Genomic DNA, 18,144 nt, shown 5'->3' on the forward strand with positions numbered 1-18,144 from the left:
TCTTAAAAGGGCTTTGCCTGTCTCAGAACTCTGACCTCTGAGCTCTGCCATTTGATAGCTGTGTGACCTTGGTCAAATGACTCAATCTCTCTGAGCCTCAATTTCCACATTTGTGAAACAGGGATCATAATGGTAACTACCTCATAGGATTAAGTGAACTGGAGGCAGGAAAGCTAGCAAAAACAGTGCCAGACAGGTAGAAACTTTTAGTACCACACTGAAACAATAAGTACTAAAAAATAAACAAAGACAGGAAGGCATAATACAATCAATCCAAAAATAAGGCTTGAGGCCAGGCACCATATTGGTCACTGTGGAAGGGATTAGCAGTATTACTGGGAGACAGAAATAACATATGTGCAAAAGAGTGACTAATAATGCAAGAGAGAAATAACCATCTGACACAGGCAGAATAACGACCTCCGCCTCTTTCCCAAAGATGCCATGTCCTAATTCATGGAACCTGTGAATATGTTTTATTAAGTGGCAAAAGGGATTATGGTTACAGATGAAATTAAGCTTGCTAATCAACTGACCTTAAAATAAAGAGATTATCCTGGATTATTTGTCTGGGCCCAATATAATCACCAGGGTCCTTAAAAGTGGGAGTTGGAGGCAAAGGAGTCAGAGTCACAATGTGATGTGAAAAAGACTCAACCAGTCACTGCAGTTTTGAAGAGGGAAGGGGCCATAAGCCAAGAAATGCACGCAAACTCTAGATGCTGGAAAGGCAAGAAAATTTTCTCCCCTAGAGCCTCCAGGAAGCAACACAGCCCCGCTGACACCTTGATTTTAGCCCAGGAAGATACACTTCAAACATGAGACCTCAAGCAGTATAAGATGATAAATGTGTGTTTAACATCTTATACTGTGTTTATGTTGTTTTAAGCTACTGAATTTGTAGTAATTTGTTACAGTAGCAGTAGGAAACTAATAAGCCATCTATGTCTCAAAGATGAAACCAAGCAGCATTGAGTAATGAGCTCCTCTATCATTTAGCTACAAATTAGTATATAATAGCTGAGTTCAGTACACATTGAATACCAACTACGTGAGAGGCAAAGTATTAGGTACTGAGATACACTGAACATTCATGAATGTGACTGACAGTTATTAGATGCTGTTTAGCTATCAGGCTGGCACATTTAATAAGCAGTTACTAAATAGCTATGTATCCTGATTGCCACTTCTCTGTCCTATTTGCCCAACCTCCAGGTTTGTCCGTCCTGCAGAAAGTCCTGGACACAGCTGCTGAGAAGAACTGGCAGGTGACAGCAGTCAATATTTTGACAACCACGGAAGAGGGGTACAGGCTGCTCTTTCAGGACCTGGAGAAGAAGAAGGAACGGCTGGTGGTGGTGGACTGTGAATCGGAACGTCTCAATGCTATCTTGGGCCAGGTAGTGCAAAGGCTCAGGGTGGGTGGGGGAGATGGCTCCAGAGGGAGCTGGGTGGCCTATTGACTAGGGTATTACAAAGAGAGGTCTTGACTAGAGAGGCCAGATACCTTTCTACTCACATTCTGTAATTCATAAACTTTAATTCTGAAATTTTATGAAATAGTATGTACAGTGGGAGCCTTGACATAGGGCTTCAAACGGTTCTCACATCAGCTGAGCAAAATCTTACTTCCAGTGTTTCCCTTTATCGTTAAAAAGCAAATTACACTGCAGTTCACAGTTTGTGAAGGGCTATCACATTAGGGACACAGCCTGTAGAGCCAGCTTCCTGGGTTCAGCTCTGGGTTCTGTCATTCACAGATCCAGCATTTGGCATCTCATTCATTTGGCCCACTGACCTGTTTTAAGGGTCCAAGGAGGCAGCAGGCACCTCCCTTTCTACTGTTTCCTTGAACACTGTCCTGTGTCTGAGAAGTCGATTGGCTGCACATTCTGTGAAAGGGCACCATAACCCTAGCGGTTGGCTGCCAGAGTTCTCTTTAAGCCATGGCTCCTCTGGTTCTCAGAACTAAGCATGTGCTCCTCACAGAAGTAGCAGGCCTTGGTGTACATCACTGTCTTTTTATATAGTGTCTGTGCACTCAGATGAGCTAGCAAGGAAGTATATTTTACAAACATTTTTGAACAGTGCTATGTAATCAAAAATGGTAGTTTTAGGAACTTGACATATGACGAAACTTGTTAATGGCCCTCAAGACCCCTGCTGTCTCCATAGGGAATCTCAACACCAGCTCAGCAACCACTCAGAGGTCTCAGTAACAGAACAGGAGGGATTTGGAAAGTCAGCGATTCTTGAAGGCATTAAGTTTGTGCTCTACTTACAAAGTGTTGGTCTTACCTCCCCCTCTGGGAAAGAGATATCAGAAAAAAAAAAATGTTTCCATTGAGACGGGAGTTCTCTGCTCTGGAGTGAGGGGATTTGAATTCAAATTAAATGAGGCAGCCTCGGTAGTGGTTAAGAGCAGAGGCCCAGGAGCCACAGTGGCTGAGATTCTAACCCCAGCTTTATATTTACTAGGTCAGTGACACTGGGCCAAGTTTTAAATTTTCTACATCTCAGGTTCCTGCTCTGTGAAGTGGGTCCCTAATAACAGCTTCCTTAAGGGGGTTCCCATGAGTATTAAAAGGCTCTATGCATGTGAAGCACTCACAATAGAGTCTGCCCCACAGAAAGTGATGCGTGTAAACTTTGCCTATTTTTGCTATTTTTAACTGCCAACTAGTCCTGTCTTCTTGTATCACTCACTCTTTGGGCATAAGTGGCCCCACCTATAAAATAGGAATGAAGGCCCCTGTTCTACAAAGCTGATAAAAGATTAGATGAGATAGAGGTAGAGAAAGTGCTGAAGGATAATTAGGGATTCTTAGCAGACTGATGACTTTTCCTCTATCATTCCATAGAGAGGTAACAGTCAATGCTACTATTTCTGAGGGCTCGCCATATACCAGACACTGCCAAGCCCTTTCCATGTGTAACCCCACTTCACCCTCACACTAACTCTGTAAAGCAGTTTCTATCAATTCCCCTATTTTATAAATGATGGAACAAGGGATTGCACTTGCCCAGGGACTCACAGCTAACATACAAGAAAAGCAGGAAGTCAAACCCAGTGTTGTCTGCCTGCAGTACCCAACCTCTTAAAAATACAACTTTTCAGCTTCACTACCTCCTTCGCCAAAGGACAAACTTGTATTTTGTAAGGACGTGACTTGTTTGTATATTATAGTATATTAACTTTTTTAATTGTCAAGTTCCTCTATTCTCGAAGCTAAGACCAAACAGCTGAAAGGACCTGTAGGTCCCTTGATCTACCACCTGCACTCCACATTTTATGGGTGGGATGACTCAGAGTCAAATTGGGTGAATGATATGTCATGGTTCAGACAACTGATTAGTGACAATGATGAGTCTAGAATTTACACTTCCTGACTCACAATCTGATCTCTTGGCATCATCCTAAACTATCAAAACACTCAGGAATTGGGATCTTTTTGGTCTAAGTGTTCTGCCTTAGGAGGGAGATAGTGATTCTAAATTCCAAATAGAAAATCAATTGCCTATTTCTGTCTCCAGCCCCCCATCTAGAATATAAGTCAACAAGGGCAGGAATTTTTGTTCTGTTTTCTTCCCTGCTGTATTCACAGAGCCTTGAATAGTGTTTAGCACTCTAGGCACTCCACAAATATTTTTTGAGTGCGTGTAAAGAATAGGGAATCGATGAAGGCTCTAAAAGATCCCAAATATGAGATGGGTCTGGATATCTATAGGTAGCCATTGGCAGCGGTTTATTCTGTAAACAGTGCAAAGGCAGTGAAGGTTTATCATCAGGGAGAAGGGTTATTAGAATATAATGTTTTACCAACATATAAGACAACAAATTATGTACAGTAATGTAGCCATTAAGTTCAGAAGGAGTTAGAGATGGGAGAGACCAGGACCAGGCCATCCATCACATCACTCTGTTTCATTGTCTTTATAGTGCTTCTCACCTACTAAATTCATTTATCTGTTTAGGTATTTACCACCTGGCGCCATACTAAAATGTCAACTCAGCTCAATGAGGGCATGGGGACCCTGCCTCAACTGTTCATAGCACAGTGCTTGGCATTTAGTGCATGTTCAATAAAATATTTGCTAATTGGATTAATTAATCATAGAAAGTTTCACAGAGTAGTTTGGATGAAAACTCAGCCATAAAGGTTATGAATAATCAGAGAGAAAGGAAACAGCATTCCAGACACAAAGATTGTGAATTTAGGCCATCCAGTGGAAATGAACTTTGAAGGAATGGGGTCAATGAAGCAACGTTCCCAAGTGAAATTGTAATTACCTTTATGTACAACTTTCTTAGTTCGTAACCCTGTGTGCAGTTCTCTCTTTATCTGTTTAGTATGGGTCTCCTTCCAGTAAACTGTGATGTCCAGGAGGGCAAGCATCATGCTTGTTTCACTTCCCACGATAGCCCCAGCACAGTGCTTGGTACACAGTACGCACTTGGTAAATGTTTGCGAAAGGAATGTAGGAAAGGAGGGAAGGAAGACCACTGGGCAGGTAGATGAGTAAACAGGTGGGAAGGTTGGTATTAGGTTGAACCATTTGAAATTGCTAATTTTTATTGGTCAGAAGTCATCAATGATCAGCCAGTTTTCTATGTTTCCACCTGTGATTTTATCTTGCAGAGATTAGTTATTCATGGCCTGAATGTGGCAGATTTTGAAACATCTTTTATTTGCTGTTTTGTGTTTATTAGAATCTGAATAGGTTTTTGATAAAGGTATCTCATTGTTGAAAGAGCAGCAAACCGTTTGACAAGAAGATGAAAAAGTAATGAAGAATTATTAATAAAACTATCATCCCAATAGTATTTGAGCTCCATGGTCTGAAATTTCAAAATCTAACCACTGTTTCAGGGCATTCATTAGGTACACTTGCATTTAATTATTCCCCACATAAAAAAATATGTGAGCTGCTATGCACATACGTCCAATTAAGTAGATATCTGAATGTGGATTTTAATAACCTTGAGAATTTATTCAGTTAGAAAAGGAGCCCAAGTATTTCTCATATGTTTTATGCCTCCTTGCAAACAGTGTAGGCAGAGAGGCACCGAGCAGGGGGTACTAATCCCAATTTGATGATTAAAAAAAAAGACATAGATCAAGTTAACTTGCAGCCAGAGTCAGGACTGAACCAAGGCCTGCAGTCTTAGCTGTTCCTTGGGTGGTGTGTCTGGCTACCCAAGGGAACCTCTGCTAGGTCTTTCCATAAATATTTTTCCTGCCTTCAATGATTAGGCATATTCCGCACATTCGGGATGGAGGAATGTTTGAGGACCCTGGTTCTTGATAATGAACCATAACCAGGTATCATATGGAAAGGCTCACCGCAGTCAGGTCCCTGTCCTGATACTACTACCAGACTGTTGTGGGATCTGGGCAAATCACTTTCCCTCCCTGGTCCTGGACTTCCCACCTGTACAGTAAGGGGTTGGACCAGACGATTCTGACATTCCCTTTCACTTTCTGGGTTGAATGGCCCATGAATGTTTGAGTACCTAGCTGGTTTAGAGAAGAAAGCACAAAATTTGGGGGAAGAAGAAACTGCATCTGAATATGGTTCATGCACAAAGTTAAAGGTCAAGAACTGGGGTGGAATCACCCATTTACCCATCTGATTCAAGCAGCAGATATTATCATGACAGTGACAGGGGATTCAACAGAGCACAAGAGTCCCACCAGGCAAGAATATCCATGCATGGGGAAGGCTCTGAAAAAGGAGCGTCCTTGGGGTCATGATAATGCTACTCTACCCCTGGAATCAGACAAAACTGATTCCAAACCCTGCATCCACCACTTAATAGCTGGGAAACCTCGGGGAATTTCTTTAACCTCTCTCTGCCTCAATTCCTATCTGTAAAATGAGCATCTCCAATGCCACCATCATTGGGTAGCTGAGATACTGTCGTTGGAGTACTCAGAATAGGGCCAGGTACATTGTTAGTACTCCATTCATGTTATTTCCTATTATTATTGTTGTTGTGGCTTTAATTGTTAATATGATTAATGAACCCGTTCCCGTGTTTTTTTTTTTTTTTAAGATTATAAAGCTGGAGAAGAACGGCATTGGGTACCACTACATCCTTGCAAATCTGGTGAGTACAGCACACTGCAGACACTCAGCTTGTGGTCTTTCCATGTTTGGGGCTCCAGCTTTCTTCCAGGGCCCCTGACTGGTGGCAACTGCATAGGCAAAAAGGGCAACTTGGACCTGCAAGACTACGTCTGGTCGATACCAAGTTTACCTTTTCCCCTCCACATCCCTGCTTGTCAAACCACAGCACACTGTTGGCAAACCTCTACACTCTGAAATGGGCTTCATCAGTCATCACAATTCTAGCTTTAATCAATTCTGCCCCTTGGCAATAAGGACAAAATCACCACAAATGATAATATTATAGTTTATAAATATAAACATCTGAGCCATAATTATACTAGTATTGACAAATCTTTACCCAGAAACAGTTTTTCAGCATGAACAATATTATTTCAATTTAGTTTTGATTCACTTTTCTACGTGGCATAGATGAGATGTCTTTCTTTAAAAATATGTTTTCATTTTAATGTATTGTAGGCCTTTTTATGAGGTACAATTGTTTTCTATGTTATGAAGACTTGATTCACCAAATAACTTTTTTGCACATATTAAATTTTACCTAGCAGCATGTTCCAGTTTGAGTTTTCTTTTGTAGATGTTACTTCTGGCAGCTCTCTTTCTCCTGGGTCATGTTTTGCCTGTCTACCTTTTTTAGTCATGAAATGTAATTCTTCCAGCTGTTTTTTCCAAAGTTAAATATAATTTTATTTTGCCTTTAGTCCATTTTTAAAGAGCTTTATTGAGATGTAATTTATATATCATGCAGTTTGTTCATTTAAAGTGTACAATTTAATGGTTTTTTATGCATTCACAGAATTGTGAAATCATCAACACAATCTGATTTTAAACCTTCTCCATCACCCAAAAAAGAACCCGTAATACCCAGCAGCTGTCACTCTCACTTCCCTCCAGACCCTCCCAGCCCTAAGTACCTGCTAATCTACCTTCTATCTCTATCATTTGCATGTAGATGGAATCAAACACTACGTGGTCTTTTGTGACTGGCTTCTGTCACTGGGCACAATGTTCTCAAGGCTCATCCAGATGGCAGCGTGTATCAGTACTTTATTCCTTTTACTGCCAAATAACGTTTCATTAAATGGCTATTCCTCATTTTGTCTATTCATTGGTTGATGGACATTTTTGATTATCATGAATAATGCAGCTATGAACATTTGTGTACAAGCTTTTCTATACATCTAGGAGTAGAATTGCTGGGTTATATGGTAACTCTATGTTTAACATTTTGAGGAACTTCAAAATTGTTTTCCAAAGTATCTGCGTCGCCCATCAAATTGATAGTGAAGTTTTATACTGATGAAAATCTTTTAATCAATAACAAATTTTGCCATGTGACAATTAGAACAAAGTTTTCCATAATGGTAGCTTTTTCTACAAACTTTGCTTCTTACGCTAGTTTGTCTTTGCAATTTTCTGTATTTCCTTTAAGGTGTGATTTTTAGCTAATTTTTAACAAATTCTATCACATTCAGTTTTAGCCATGTTATTTTGTGTTGGGTATTTCTATGAGTAATATTACTAATTGAATAAAAGAATTGATATATTCTACTTATGTTTGGAATAAAAGGCATCAGTAGAACAAAGGCATAGGATCCGGGTGTATATAGGAGGGAAAAGGTCAAAATGCAGAATCTAAAAGTGGGACCAAAACATCCTGCCTAAACCTACATGTTCTAACACTGTTTCTGGACTGATCTCCATCTTTATATCCCTGCCTAACCCTTCTTTGCCCCTTCATTGATCCTTGACTTCTTGGCTGTTCTAATATTTTAAGCTCAGGACTGGAAATCAAAAAAGCATATTGAGATAAGTTAATTTAGACCCTACTCTTAATAGCTAAATATGTTATTTTTTCTCAGGGGTGTTTGCATTTTAAATAGAAGGTGGCTGTCCAGAGACTTTTAGGGAACCAAGAGTCTATCCATTAAAAAAAACTGTCCAAGGATGAGATTTTTGACTTAGTAATGAAGAAAATTCTGGATGGCCCTTGAATCCCAGATTCTTAGTGCTAGAAGGAACTCTGGAAGTCCACTGAAGTCTCATTTGCTTGTAGGAAAACGGAATCAGCAAGGTGGTGCGACTTGGCCTGGGTCCCACAGCAAGTCTGTGATAGAACTAGGCACAGCAGCACAGTGTGCGGGCAGCATCCCAGTGCTCTAGGACGGCTCTGAATGCAGACCATGCAGGTACTCTGCTGCTTGAGAACCTTGAGCATACACAGAACAGGGCAGCGGCATACATAATCGCCTGTCCAGGGTAAGACAGAACTTACACATTAATGGCCTCAGAGCCACTGCAAGACCCCAGGTAATTACATCACCAGCCTCTATCTGTTGCCAAGTGACCACCTGGTCACAGCATCACCAAGTCAGCACCTTGGGTTTCAGTATTCTTCTGATCTGCCTTCTTCTTCTCTGACCTAATGAGCTCTCCAATTCTTACAACTGCCAGCTAATAAGATGCAAATTGCACATACCATCCAAATACAAGAGTCTTGCATGTTCCAATAGTTTAGTTGATAATTAGGCTTCAAATTGCTAATTAATTCAGTTTGACACATAGTTCAGAATTTGGTATATGCTTTTCTTCCCCCTTCAGAGGAATAATGCAATTCGTAAGATGATCATTTTTAGAAATTCCGCCACATAATTAGCCTGCGGCTGCATGGAACTGACCCCCTCCTTCAAAATGTTTCTGATTAGGGTGTAATTATAGAGTTAGAAACCAAGGAAGCTTTTGAAAGGTTTAACAAAAGTAAAGAGCTTCACTTTTCATTTAGTAGTTGTTTCTGAACCTGCCGGAACACACTAGCTTTAAAGTAGCCAGTTGCTTCGGGGAGATTTGAATAACCAGCTCTGGAGAGCTGCTCCAAGTCAGGCTGGAGGGAGTCTGAGGGGCGGAGAGAAGTCTATGGACAGGGGTCAGAAACAAAAACAAACCCCTGCTTTCTGTTCAGACACCACCCTTAGCTGCCTTTGAGATCTTGGGCAACTCTCCAGCCCTTCCTTTCCTCACCCATCAATTGGGAATAATAGTCCCCACTCTACTTGCTCACAGTGCCATTGGGGAAACCAAATACGTTGCTGAATGCCACCGTGTTTGACAACTTGGAAGTATTCTGCATAGATGGGGAATTCTTACCTCACATACTAAATCTACCCAACATCACATCACATAGAGTGTGTTTGTATGTACATGTTTGTATGGGTATTCATATTTTACATGATAGGCTAAACCTGAATTTATATTTCCATAGCCTAGGTATGTCCATAAAGTGAACTTGAACCAAGCAGAAATTGGCGAGCGATACCATCATTCCTTAAAGAAGCCTCTGGGCCCTGGAGCCCACTGGAGGGCCAAGCTAACCGGCCTGGCTCTCCTTCCCCCTCCAAACCCCAACCCTGACTCTGTGTTCACTCCCTGCTCTGAGACTGTGGCAGAAACAGACACAGACCAGCCAGAGACTTCCAAAATTACAGCTCTTATCATTGTGGTGCATCAGCAGCAAATCTTACACCGAACTAGTGCTTCTCAAGACAGAGGCCCCGTGGGCGGCAACAAGGCACCTACAGAGCACAGTCTGGGAACAGTCTGAGCTAGCCACACGAAGACAGCAAACATGAGTGCTCAAGTCATGGGAAAAATGACCGGGTTATCAATGTGGATGATGAGAGTCTCATGCAAATAAAAAAGAACACTTAAAATGTCTTACAGAGAACCAGCAGACCTCTGAGAATTTATAAAGGGTCCATTAGAGCCATTCAAGAAACATTGAAGGTGTTGGTTATCTTTCAGTTGGAACCATTTGTTGCTTCCCAGGCAAGAGTGGTGGGGGGAGGTTTATAACAATCGTAACAGCAATCTCTCCCATTTTGACACCATTTTACACCACTGGGTTTTGAATGTCACAATACGTGTACTGCTGTGAAGCAAGCAAGATATAATTCATTATCCCCATTTCATAGATGGGAGAATTGAGGCTCAGAGATGCTAAGTAACTAAGCAGCAGAGGAGGAAGGCAGAGACCCAGTCACTGGAGTATGGCTCTCAGAAATCTGACAAAACCCAAGTGATGTGGGTAAAGCATAAGACAACCAGGCTACGTAGATGCCAAGCCACTTGAGCCCCTAATAACAACAACAATAACAGCAACAACAATGGCAATAACTGCTACAATTCAATGAATGGTTGCTACGTTCCAAACACTGTGATAAATGCTTAAAATCATGGTCTGTTAAACCTTCACAATAGTACTCTGAGGTTGAAAATATCATCCCCACTTTTCAGATGAAGAAATGAGATTTAGAAAGATTAGTGAGTTTTCCAAAATTACAAAGTTTATCAAGTAACAGAGCTGGGCTTCTCTTAGACTTTCAAACCAAGTCTTTACTACTGTGCCGTGTAACTTCTGGGCATGGGGAGCTGGGAGAAGGGCTGAGCGCCTGAGCCTGAGTCGTGCCCACAGTTGCAGCAATACACTGAAACTCCTATCGGATAACTTTCCCATCATACGCTGACAGTGTTTTATTATAATTGTAATTTCTAGTGTAAAAGGCAGCAGAGGGAGATAGGGTGAGGTCAGGTCACCCAGGGTCTTACTGGGGGTATTCAGGGACCAGGGCGCTCAGCCCTTTCCATCCTGTGGCTGCATCAAGTGAAGTGTTAGAGTTGGAGGCTTTGGTCTATATGGCAGCTCATCCAAGCCCCAGGTCCATGCTGCTGCCCTTCTGCTGCATTGGGCCTAAGGAGAAACTGTTCTTTAGTCTCCTTGCTCCCTTATGGTGAGAAATCTGTCTATGCCTTCTGGAAGGCTGAGCTTGCCCACTTTCCTCTGCACCTCTCTTCCCACCATCTCAGTACCACACACAGTCACAGTCAGTTTCTGCAGCCTCTGGTTATGTGATCCAGTAGTTGGAAAAGGTGGCTCTGGGGTCAAACAGACTTGAATTTAAATTCTGGTTTTATGCTCATTAGCTGTGTGACACTAGTCAAGTTACCTACCCTCTCTGAGCTTTCACTGCCTCATCTGTTTTAAAAAAAGGAATAATAAGATATTATCTGCCTCCTCCTGGAGGGGTATCAAGAGAATTAAACAAGATAATATATTACAAAGTGCTCATAGTAATATTTAGCAAGGCAAGCACTCAATAAATGTTTGTAATTACCACTACAATAATCATGGCCATCACCATCATCATCATCAACATTAGTGGGGGAAGAAGATGTTAATATCTGCAGACAAGCTATTATCTTTGAGGTCCCTTAGCTCCCTTCCAGACTAAATGTCATCCACAACTGATTCACAATTATATAATATCTTCCTCCCTGTTTCTCTGTAAGCACATGGAGGAAGGAATATGTCTGCCTTGTTCACCAATGAATTTCCAATGCCTGGCAAAGTGAGTTGCATGTAACAGGTGTTCTTTAAAAAGCCACTGAATGAAGGAACAAATGAGTAAAATAACTTCTCAGGAAATAAACAATGTTTGTACCCCTATACCACATGCACTAAAGGCAAAATCTTTGCTTCTGTTCTTAAACAAAATAGAGATAGTGGGAATATGAATACAGTTACAAATATGTAAATGAGTAGGTAGAGATGGGTCTAGAAGTCTTCTAATCGCCTTCTCATCTATCTGGTTCTAGCTTGTACAATGCCCAGAGATGGGGAGCTCATTCCCTGAGACAGAGAATGCCTAAGCATACATTAGTGTTCTAAGCATACCATCAGGCACGGCCAAGTCTAGGTTTCTCTTTTCAAACCTAGACCTCTTCCTCCAGCAGGGCCTGGCCTGCATCGCCCTCTCATCACTCTTGGCTCCATATGCCCTCTCAGGAACATTGCAGAATATGTCTACTTCCCTTCCACAAAGCAGCCTTCATGTATTTGGAAATGCCTACCCTGCTTGTTCTTGCTGTTTGCTTCTTCAGTCTGGACACCTCCTTGTTCCCGCAGGCCTTCTCACAGCATGTGGTTCTAATAACCAACCCCATAAACACCCTATGTGGACCAAGCACTGCTCTGGGGTCACACAAGAAGCATGAAGAAGCACACACCTTGACTTTTGTCTAGAAGCAACATGGCCTTGTCTTCCAGCTAGATTGGAACATGTAAGCAAAGTTTTTAAATGAATCCCAGAGAAAAACCACACCACCTGGAACATTAATGCAAGCCCCACAAAAGGCCTCCTGAACTGCCAGAGCATGGTGCCTAGAGGCTTCTCAGGCCTCTGTAGGTGGCAGGGGCTCTGGGAAGGATCGTGATGGAGCATCCACATGGCCAGTCGTCCTGGGAAGAGTGTGCCATGTGCTGGTTTTAAGAATCCAAGGGTTCCTAGGAGTTGACCTTACCACTTTACCACCTTACCTAGCTCCTTAATTGACAGTAAGGACACTCAAGGCCCAGAGAAGGGAAGTAACCTGCTTGACATCACTCAGAAGTTAAACACTCACTATCTAGGTGTTCTAAGCATACTATCAGGCAAGGTCAAGTCTAGGTTGCTCTTTGCATTCATACCCCCTGTTCTAGAGTAATCCACTCTGGACACCCCTGAGAGTTTCTGTGTTCCTCCAAGAAAGGGGAGATTATATTCCCATTTTAGGTGTGAGTTCAAGTTGTAGGAACTTTTCCAAAGTTATGTGGCTAACGTTCTCAAATTCTAAACACGAGGCTCATTTTCCATTGGCCAACACTGCCCAAACTGGGGAAACTTTTGCAACTCTTAGTCCTGGTATTATACTTGAGCAAAGCTGAGAAATAAATGTTTTTCCTTCTGAAACTGCCTGGAGAAGGCAGTTTGAATTCTGACTTATGAACTGTGTGACCCTGGCTGGACCAGTCACTTTACCTCTCTGTACCTCATTTTCCTCATGGATAGGTGGGAACATAAATACATACCTCACAAGATAAAGATTTTAAAAAGTTAATTTATGTCAAGCTTTAAAACAATGAGTGTAGCAGAAGCCTGGGGTCTCCTCCTAACTCTGCCACTGACTCATTATCATTTGCAAAACAAATTATATTTTTCGAGCGTCTCAATTTGCTCAAGACTTGGTACCATGTTTTCACATGGAATAAATTATCAAAAGGACCTTTCTAGATGTGAAATTCCTGGTTCTAGTTTTTCTGCCTCTGTAGACTGATGGTTTCACAACAAACGCCCTGAACCACATTGGCTGCCTCATCACAAGGCAGAGGCTGCTCCATTAATGTCAAGCACTCAGTGATTGCATCCTGTGCCCTTGCAAACTGTGCACACTGTGGCTGATTTGACCATTTCCATGCTGGGTAAGTGGACCATTTGCGATATGCAAGACAGTAGGTGCAGCTGCTCCACCAAAGCATGGAACCCCCAGCCACCACCAGCTTAGGAGCAGGAGGCACAGACCCCTAGCACCAATGTGGGTAGATGGTCAGGGTAATGTGTAACTAGAAGGGTTGGAGGCTTTACTTGTCCCTGTTTTAAAGACAGAAATGCAGATAATATACCAGGAGAAACATAGGGCCCCTGAGACATGGGACTCAAGAGAGTACTTTCTATGTGTCAGGCACTGTTCTAAGTTTGCCATATATTAATGTAGTTAATCTTGCACAATAACCCTATTAGAGAAATACTATAATATGTTACAGTGACGGATACTGAGGCACACTGAGGCTGAGCAGCCTGCTGGCTGTCACACAGCTATGAAGTGGAAGAGCCATGATTTGAATCCAGGCTGATGTGTACAGGCATTTCCTCTTACTCATCGCCCTCTGTCACTCTGACTTTTAACCTCAGAGCACGCGTGTTTGTGCTCAGAGGATTCTTCCACAAGCTCGTCATCCAACCAAAGCCTCCTCTTCTCTCAGGCTTCACTGCTTCTACTGAGAGCCCATCTCTAAGCTACAGGGTCATGGTTTGGTTCACTTATTTTGCTCTATAGTTACTTAGGTAATATACTGGCCTTTCTCACTAAACCTTAAGTAACTTAAAAGTAAAAACCATACCTATCTTTTTCTCTGCTGCATCCCTTTGTCTGGTATGTTCTTGGCAATGCTGACTGCTCATGATTGTGAGTGTATGACTAAAAGAATTAATGATTAATAAGATTATTCCTTTCCTCATTCACAGGTTTCAAATTTGCCATATGTTTGGACTTTTATTGCTTTTTCACCAAGCATCCAATGGGTGCTACTATGTATCAGGCCCTATAAAGGCTTAAGATGCCATTTCACCGAAGAAAAAGGGGCTTACACACTCTTTGTCTGACCATCTCTGGATAGGAAGGTTCTGACTATGCAAAAGGAAGCTTTTGTTGGTCTCAAGTCTTCCAGGAGCTTCAGCAATAAGGGCCTACTCCAGACTAGGCTGAAATTTGAATTGACCTTCAGCTCTTGCACAGAAGTGGCCCTGGCCAGGTGTCACCCCTGACTGCAGCCACTTAGGTGAGAGTTCAGATGAAAGGGAGCTCTAGAAGACCAAATAATTCACTCCAGGTAGTTCACTTCTGCACCTGTACATCAACAGACAGCCCAGTCTGAGGACCCCTGACCTTTTGCCACAGAGTGCGAGCATCTTATCCTAAATCCCTGGACTGACAGAAACTGGTTTGGAGACCTGTATGTGTACACATGTATATGTACAGGTGGGGGGATGGTGTCTCTGTGTTTATAGACATCCAAGTGTACAGGTACCTGCTTCCCTGGCTTCAAATGTACTTGGGTAAGTTAACACTTATGCTTTTTTCTAACATAGATGGAGTTTTAGCTGATGTAAGAGCACAGCTACAATGTCTTACTTAGTAGGAACCAGACCAGCCTGTGTGTTACCAGGGATTACAGAGAGTGAGAACACATTAAAGGTTCAATTGATTAAAGTGCATAAAATAGGAAAAGGTGATGACTCTGACGCAGAGACATAGCTATGTGAGGACACAACTAAGTCTTCAGCCCAGGAACATGCCGTGAATTCACATATGTCCACAGGCGTGTGCACATACCTGAGTGATTGCAGAATTGTGGATCAAAGCTCAAAGACCTCTTGAGAGAGAAATGAACTGACTCACAAGTTTCCAGACATTTTAGTTTAAAGCTCCATTTTCAAAGAGAATCTTGGGGAGAACCCCAGCATGTAAAACAGATAAAAAGCAGAGCTGCTGCTTTGGTGGAAGAGGGACGGTGGGGATCCAGGACCCTGTCCTTCTGCCTTCCCCCAACCCAACATGGTAACCTCTAAAATGCCTGCAACCAGAATATAATTTGAAAGATCGTTGAGCCGCCCTAGGCTCTCATTTTGCAGACCAACACACTAATGGAGTGGGTGAGACCATTGCCTCAGGGCAAATAGCTCCTGGGTTTCAAAGACAGGACTGGACTTCCATGGTTGCCCTTACAACTGTTTTCCTGACATATCTTATCTGTGACCTAGCTCAGAATATACTACACAAAAAAAGTCGGTGAAAAGACCGCTTTTGTCCACAACACAAAAGCAGAGAGACTGAGATGCGACAGGATGGAAGCTTAAAAGGAAATCATGAAAAGGGTGAGCAAAGACATTGGTTGCCTATGCCTTCAGTCTTCAGCATGAATGAAGCAACCAGCCTGCTCCAGGCACTGTGTTGGGGACACTGTGGGGACCAAGGTCCCTGCCCTCTACGAGAACCCTGTCTCCCAAGGCAGAAAAGAAGGACTGGTACAGTCTGAGGGAGAAAGCTAGAGACCTCCAAGAGATGGAAATAAACAGCATATGTTAAAGAAGCTGAGGACAAAATTCCCAGTCTCCCGGAAACCTGCTAATTCCTTCTTAGTCTAAAGCTGCAGGCCATGCCAAGTGCTTCACTGCAGGACAGAAGCTAAATGAGTCGGGCTGACTGCACCACTGGTCACAAAGCAGAACATACAGTGTTAGAAAACAAGCACAGGGTCTTGTTACTGGCTGAGACTGGGATCTCTGAGCCCCCACTAGCTACGTTATATTGGGCAGGAGCCTCTCCATTCATCTGAGCCTCAGTTTTCTAATTTTCAAAATGGGAATGATAACAGGGCCCACTTCACAAGATTGTTATGAGGACTAAATGAAATAACACAAATAAAGTACTTAGCACAGTGCCCACTACGTGGTAGAGGCTTGATACATGTTAAGCACTATGGTTGTTGGTTTTATTATTATTTGAGCCAAAATTTGCATCCCATGACCCCTTCCCCTTCATTGGTTCTGACCTGCCTGCCAGAAGCTCAGAGAACAAATCTTCCACCTCTTCCGCATGGCAGTCCTTCTGGGATTCGAACACATCCTTTGCTTGGCCTCTTAGTCTTCCACTATTCCTTCAGTTGCTCATCCCCATCTTCCTCAAGAGTTTCTAACATAACAAGACCTTTCAAACTGTACTGCCCTACAACTATCCTCCCCATGGAGCTGTCATCTGAGAACTGATCTGACAATCTGGGGAAACTCAGCATGTACCACTTGTGCCACTCAGGGTACAAAGGGCAAGTTCTTTGATTGGTTCTAATCTTCTCTCTTCCAGGTCTCCAGGGGATGAGATGGAGGAGTGCTCTTTCCAGTGTGTCAGGGCTTGTGTCACAAACCACTTTCTTGGCTCCCTTCCCTTAAAAATGCTGGGTGCTCCCTCTTCTTTCTGACGGGTGTAGTGTCCAAACAGGCAGGATGATGGGAGCTAAACAGCTTGCCCGTGACCCTTTGAAAAAACTGCAGAGGAAAAGGAAATCTGGCTTTGAAGATAAAGCTTTTCATCCTTCAAAAGCCTTCCTATATGCCTGCCTACCGTTCTCTAGGGCGCCTTGCCTGACCCAGTACCTGGTTTTGAAGCAGTTCTAACACCTGACCTCATTTGACCCAATGAAAATGATGATGGTGAATATGATAATAATAATTGCTAACATTCACTAAACACTTACTACATGGCAGATGCAGTTCTTTGGTGCTTAAATGTATTCTTTTAAATCTTACACTAATTCTATCCTGTAGGCTCTCTCGTTTCTGCAGAGAACTGAGCCTCAGAGACGTTAAATAACCAGTAAGCACACATAATCAGTTCTTTTGTTTCCAGGAGCACATGATAATTAATAGTCATAATGATAGCCCAGAGCATGGTCATCATCCTTAAAACATTTTCCAAATCTTTACAGCAAGATGAAAGCATGTCTAATGTAGTTATAGCATTAAATATCTCTTTAGGATATCATAATTACTTGAAATGCTTTTCATTCTAATCCTTTGAAAATTATAATTGACAAATGACAGATGAAATAACTGTATTAACTAGTTTACATAATTGAACACTTCTGCCCTGAGTCATTTTATTCAAATGGCTGGTCAGCATTGAATTGCCTCCCGCAGTTAAGTATATGGGAGGACACAGGTTCCAATCCCAGCTAATCTTTTAACCAGTCATACAACTTTAGGCCACAAGTCTCCTCTCTGGGCCTCAGTTTTCCTATCTATTCAAGGAGAAGTTTTTTTCAACCTTTTTTTATTGTTATTCTATTACAGTTGTCCCAATTTTTCCCCTTTACCCTCCCCCACCCATCCCCCACCCCCCGCTGACACAGTCAATTCCCATACTGCGGTCCATGTCCACGGACCTTTCCCTTCCTTTCCTCCCCTACCTCACTCCACCCCTTCCTCTGGCAGCTGTCATTCTGTTCCATGTTTCCATGCCTCTGGTTCTATTTTGTTCATTAGTTTATTTTGTTCATTAGGTTCCTCTTATAGGTGAGATCATATGGTATTTGTCTTTCACCAACTGGTTTATTTCACCTAGCATAATATTCTCCAGTTCCATCCATGCTGTCACAAAAGGTAGGAGCTCCTTCTTTCCTTCTGCTGAATAGTATTCCATTATGTAAATGTACCACAGTTTTTTGATCCACTCATTTACTGATGGGCACTTAGACTATTTCCAGCACTTGGCTATTATAAATTGTGCTGCTATGAACACTGGGGTGCATAGGTTCTTTTGGATTGGTGATTCAGGATTCTTAGGGTATAATTCCAGCAGCTGAATTGG

At 42.3% G+C, this 18,144-nt stretch overlaps 1 protein-coding gene across 6 annotated transcripts in view; it reads left to right on the forward strand.

Moving 5' to 3' along the window:
• Positions 1-18,144, forward strand: part of GRIA1 (glutamate ionotropic receptor AMPA type subunit 1) — a 277,525-nt gene that overhangs the window by 141,275 nt on the left and 118,106 nt on the right. For all 6 annotated transcript variants that reach the window (XM_024576849.3, XM_024576848.3, XM_053926920.1 and 3 more), the window contains 2 exons: positions 1,216-1,400; positions 6,059-6,112. In XM_024576849.3, the coding sequence (XP_024432617.1) occupies positions 1,216-1,400; positions 6,059-6,112 (239 nt within the window). The remainder of the gene's footprint in view (positions 1-1,215; positions 1,401-6,058; positions 6,113-18,144) is intronic.

The sequence above is a fragment of the Desmodus rotundus genome, chromosome 6 (assembly GCF_022682495.2).
Source record: "Desmodus rotundus isolate HL8 chromosome 6, HLdesRot8A.1, whole genome shotgun sequence".
In the NCBI taxonomy this organism is placed as follows: Eukaryota; Metazoa; Chordata; class Mammalia; order Chiroptera; family Phyllostomidae; genus Desmodus; species Desmodus rotundus.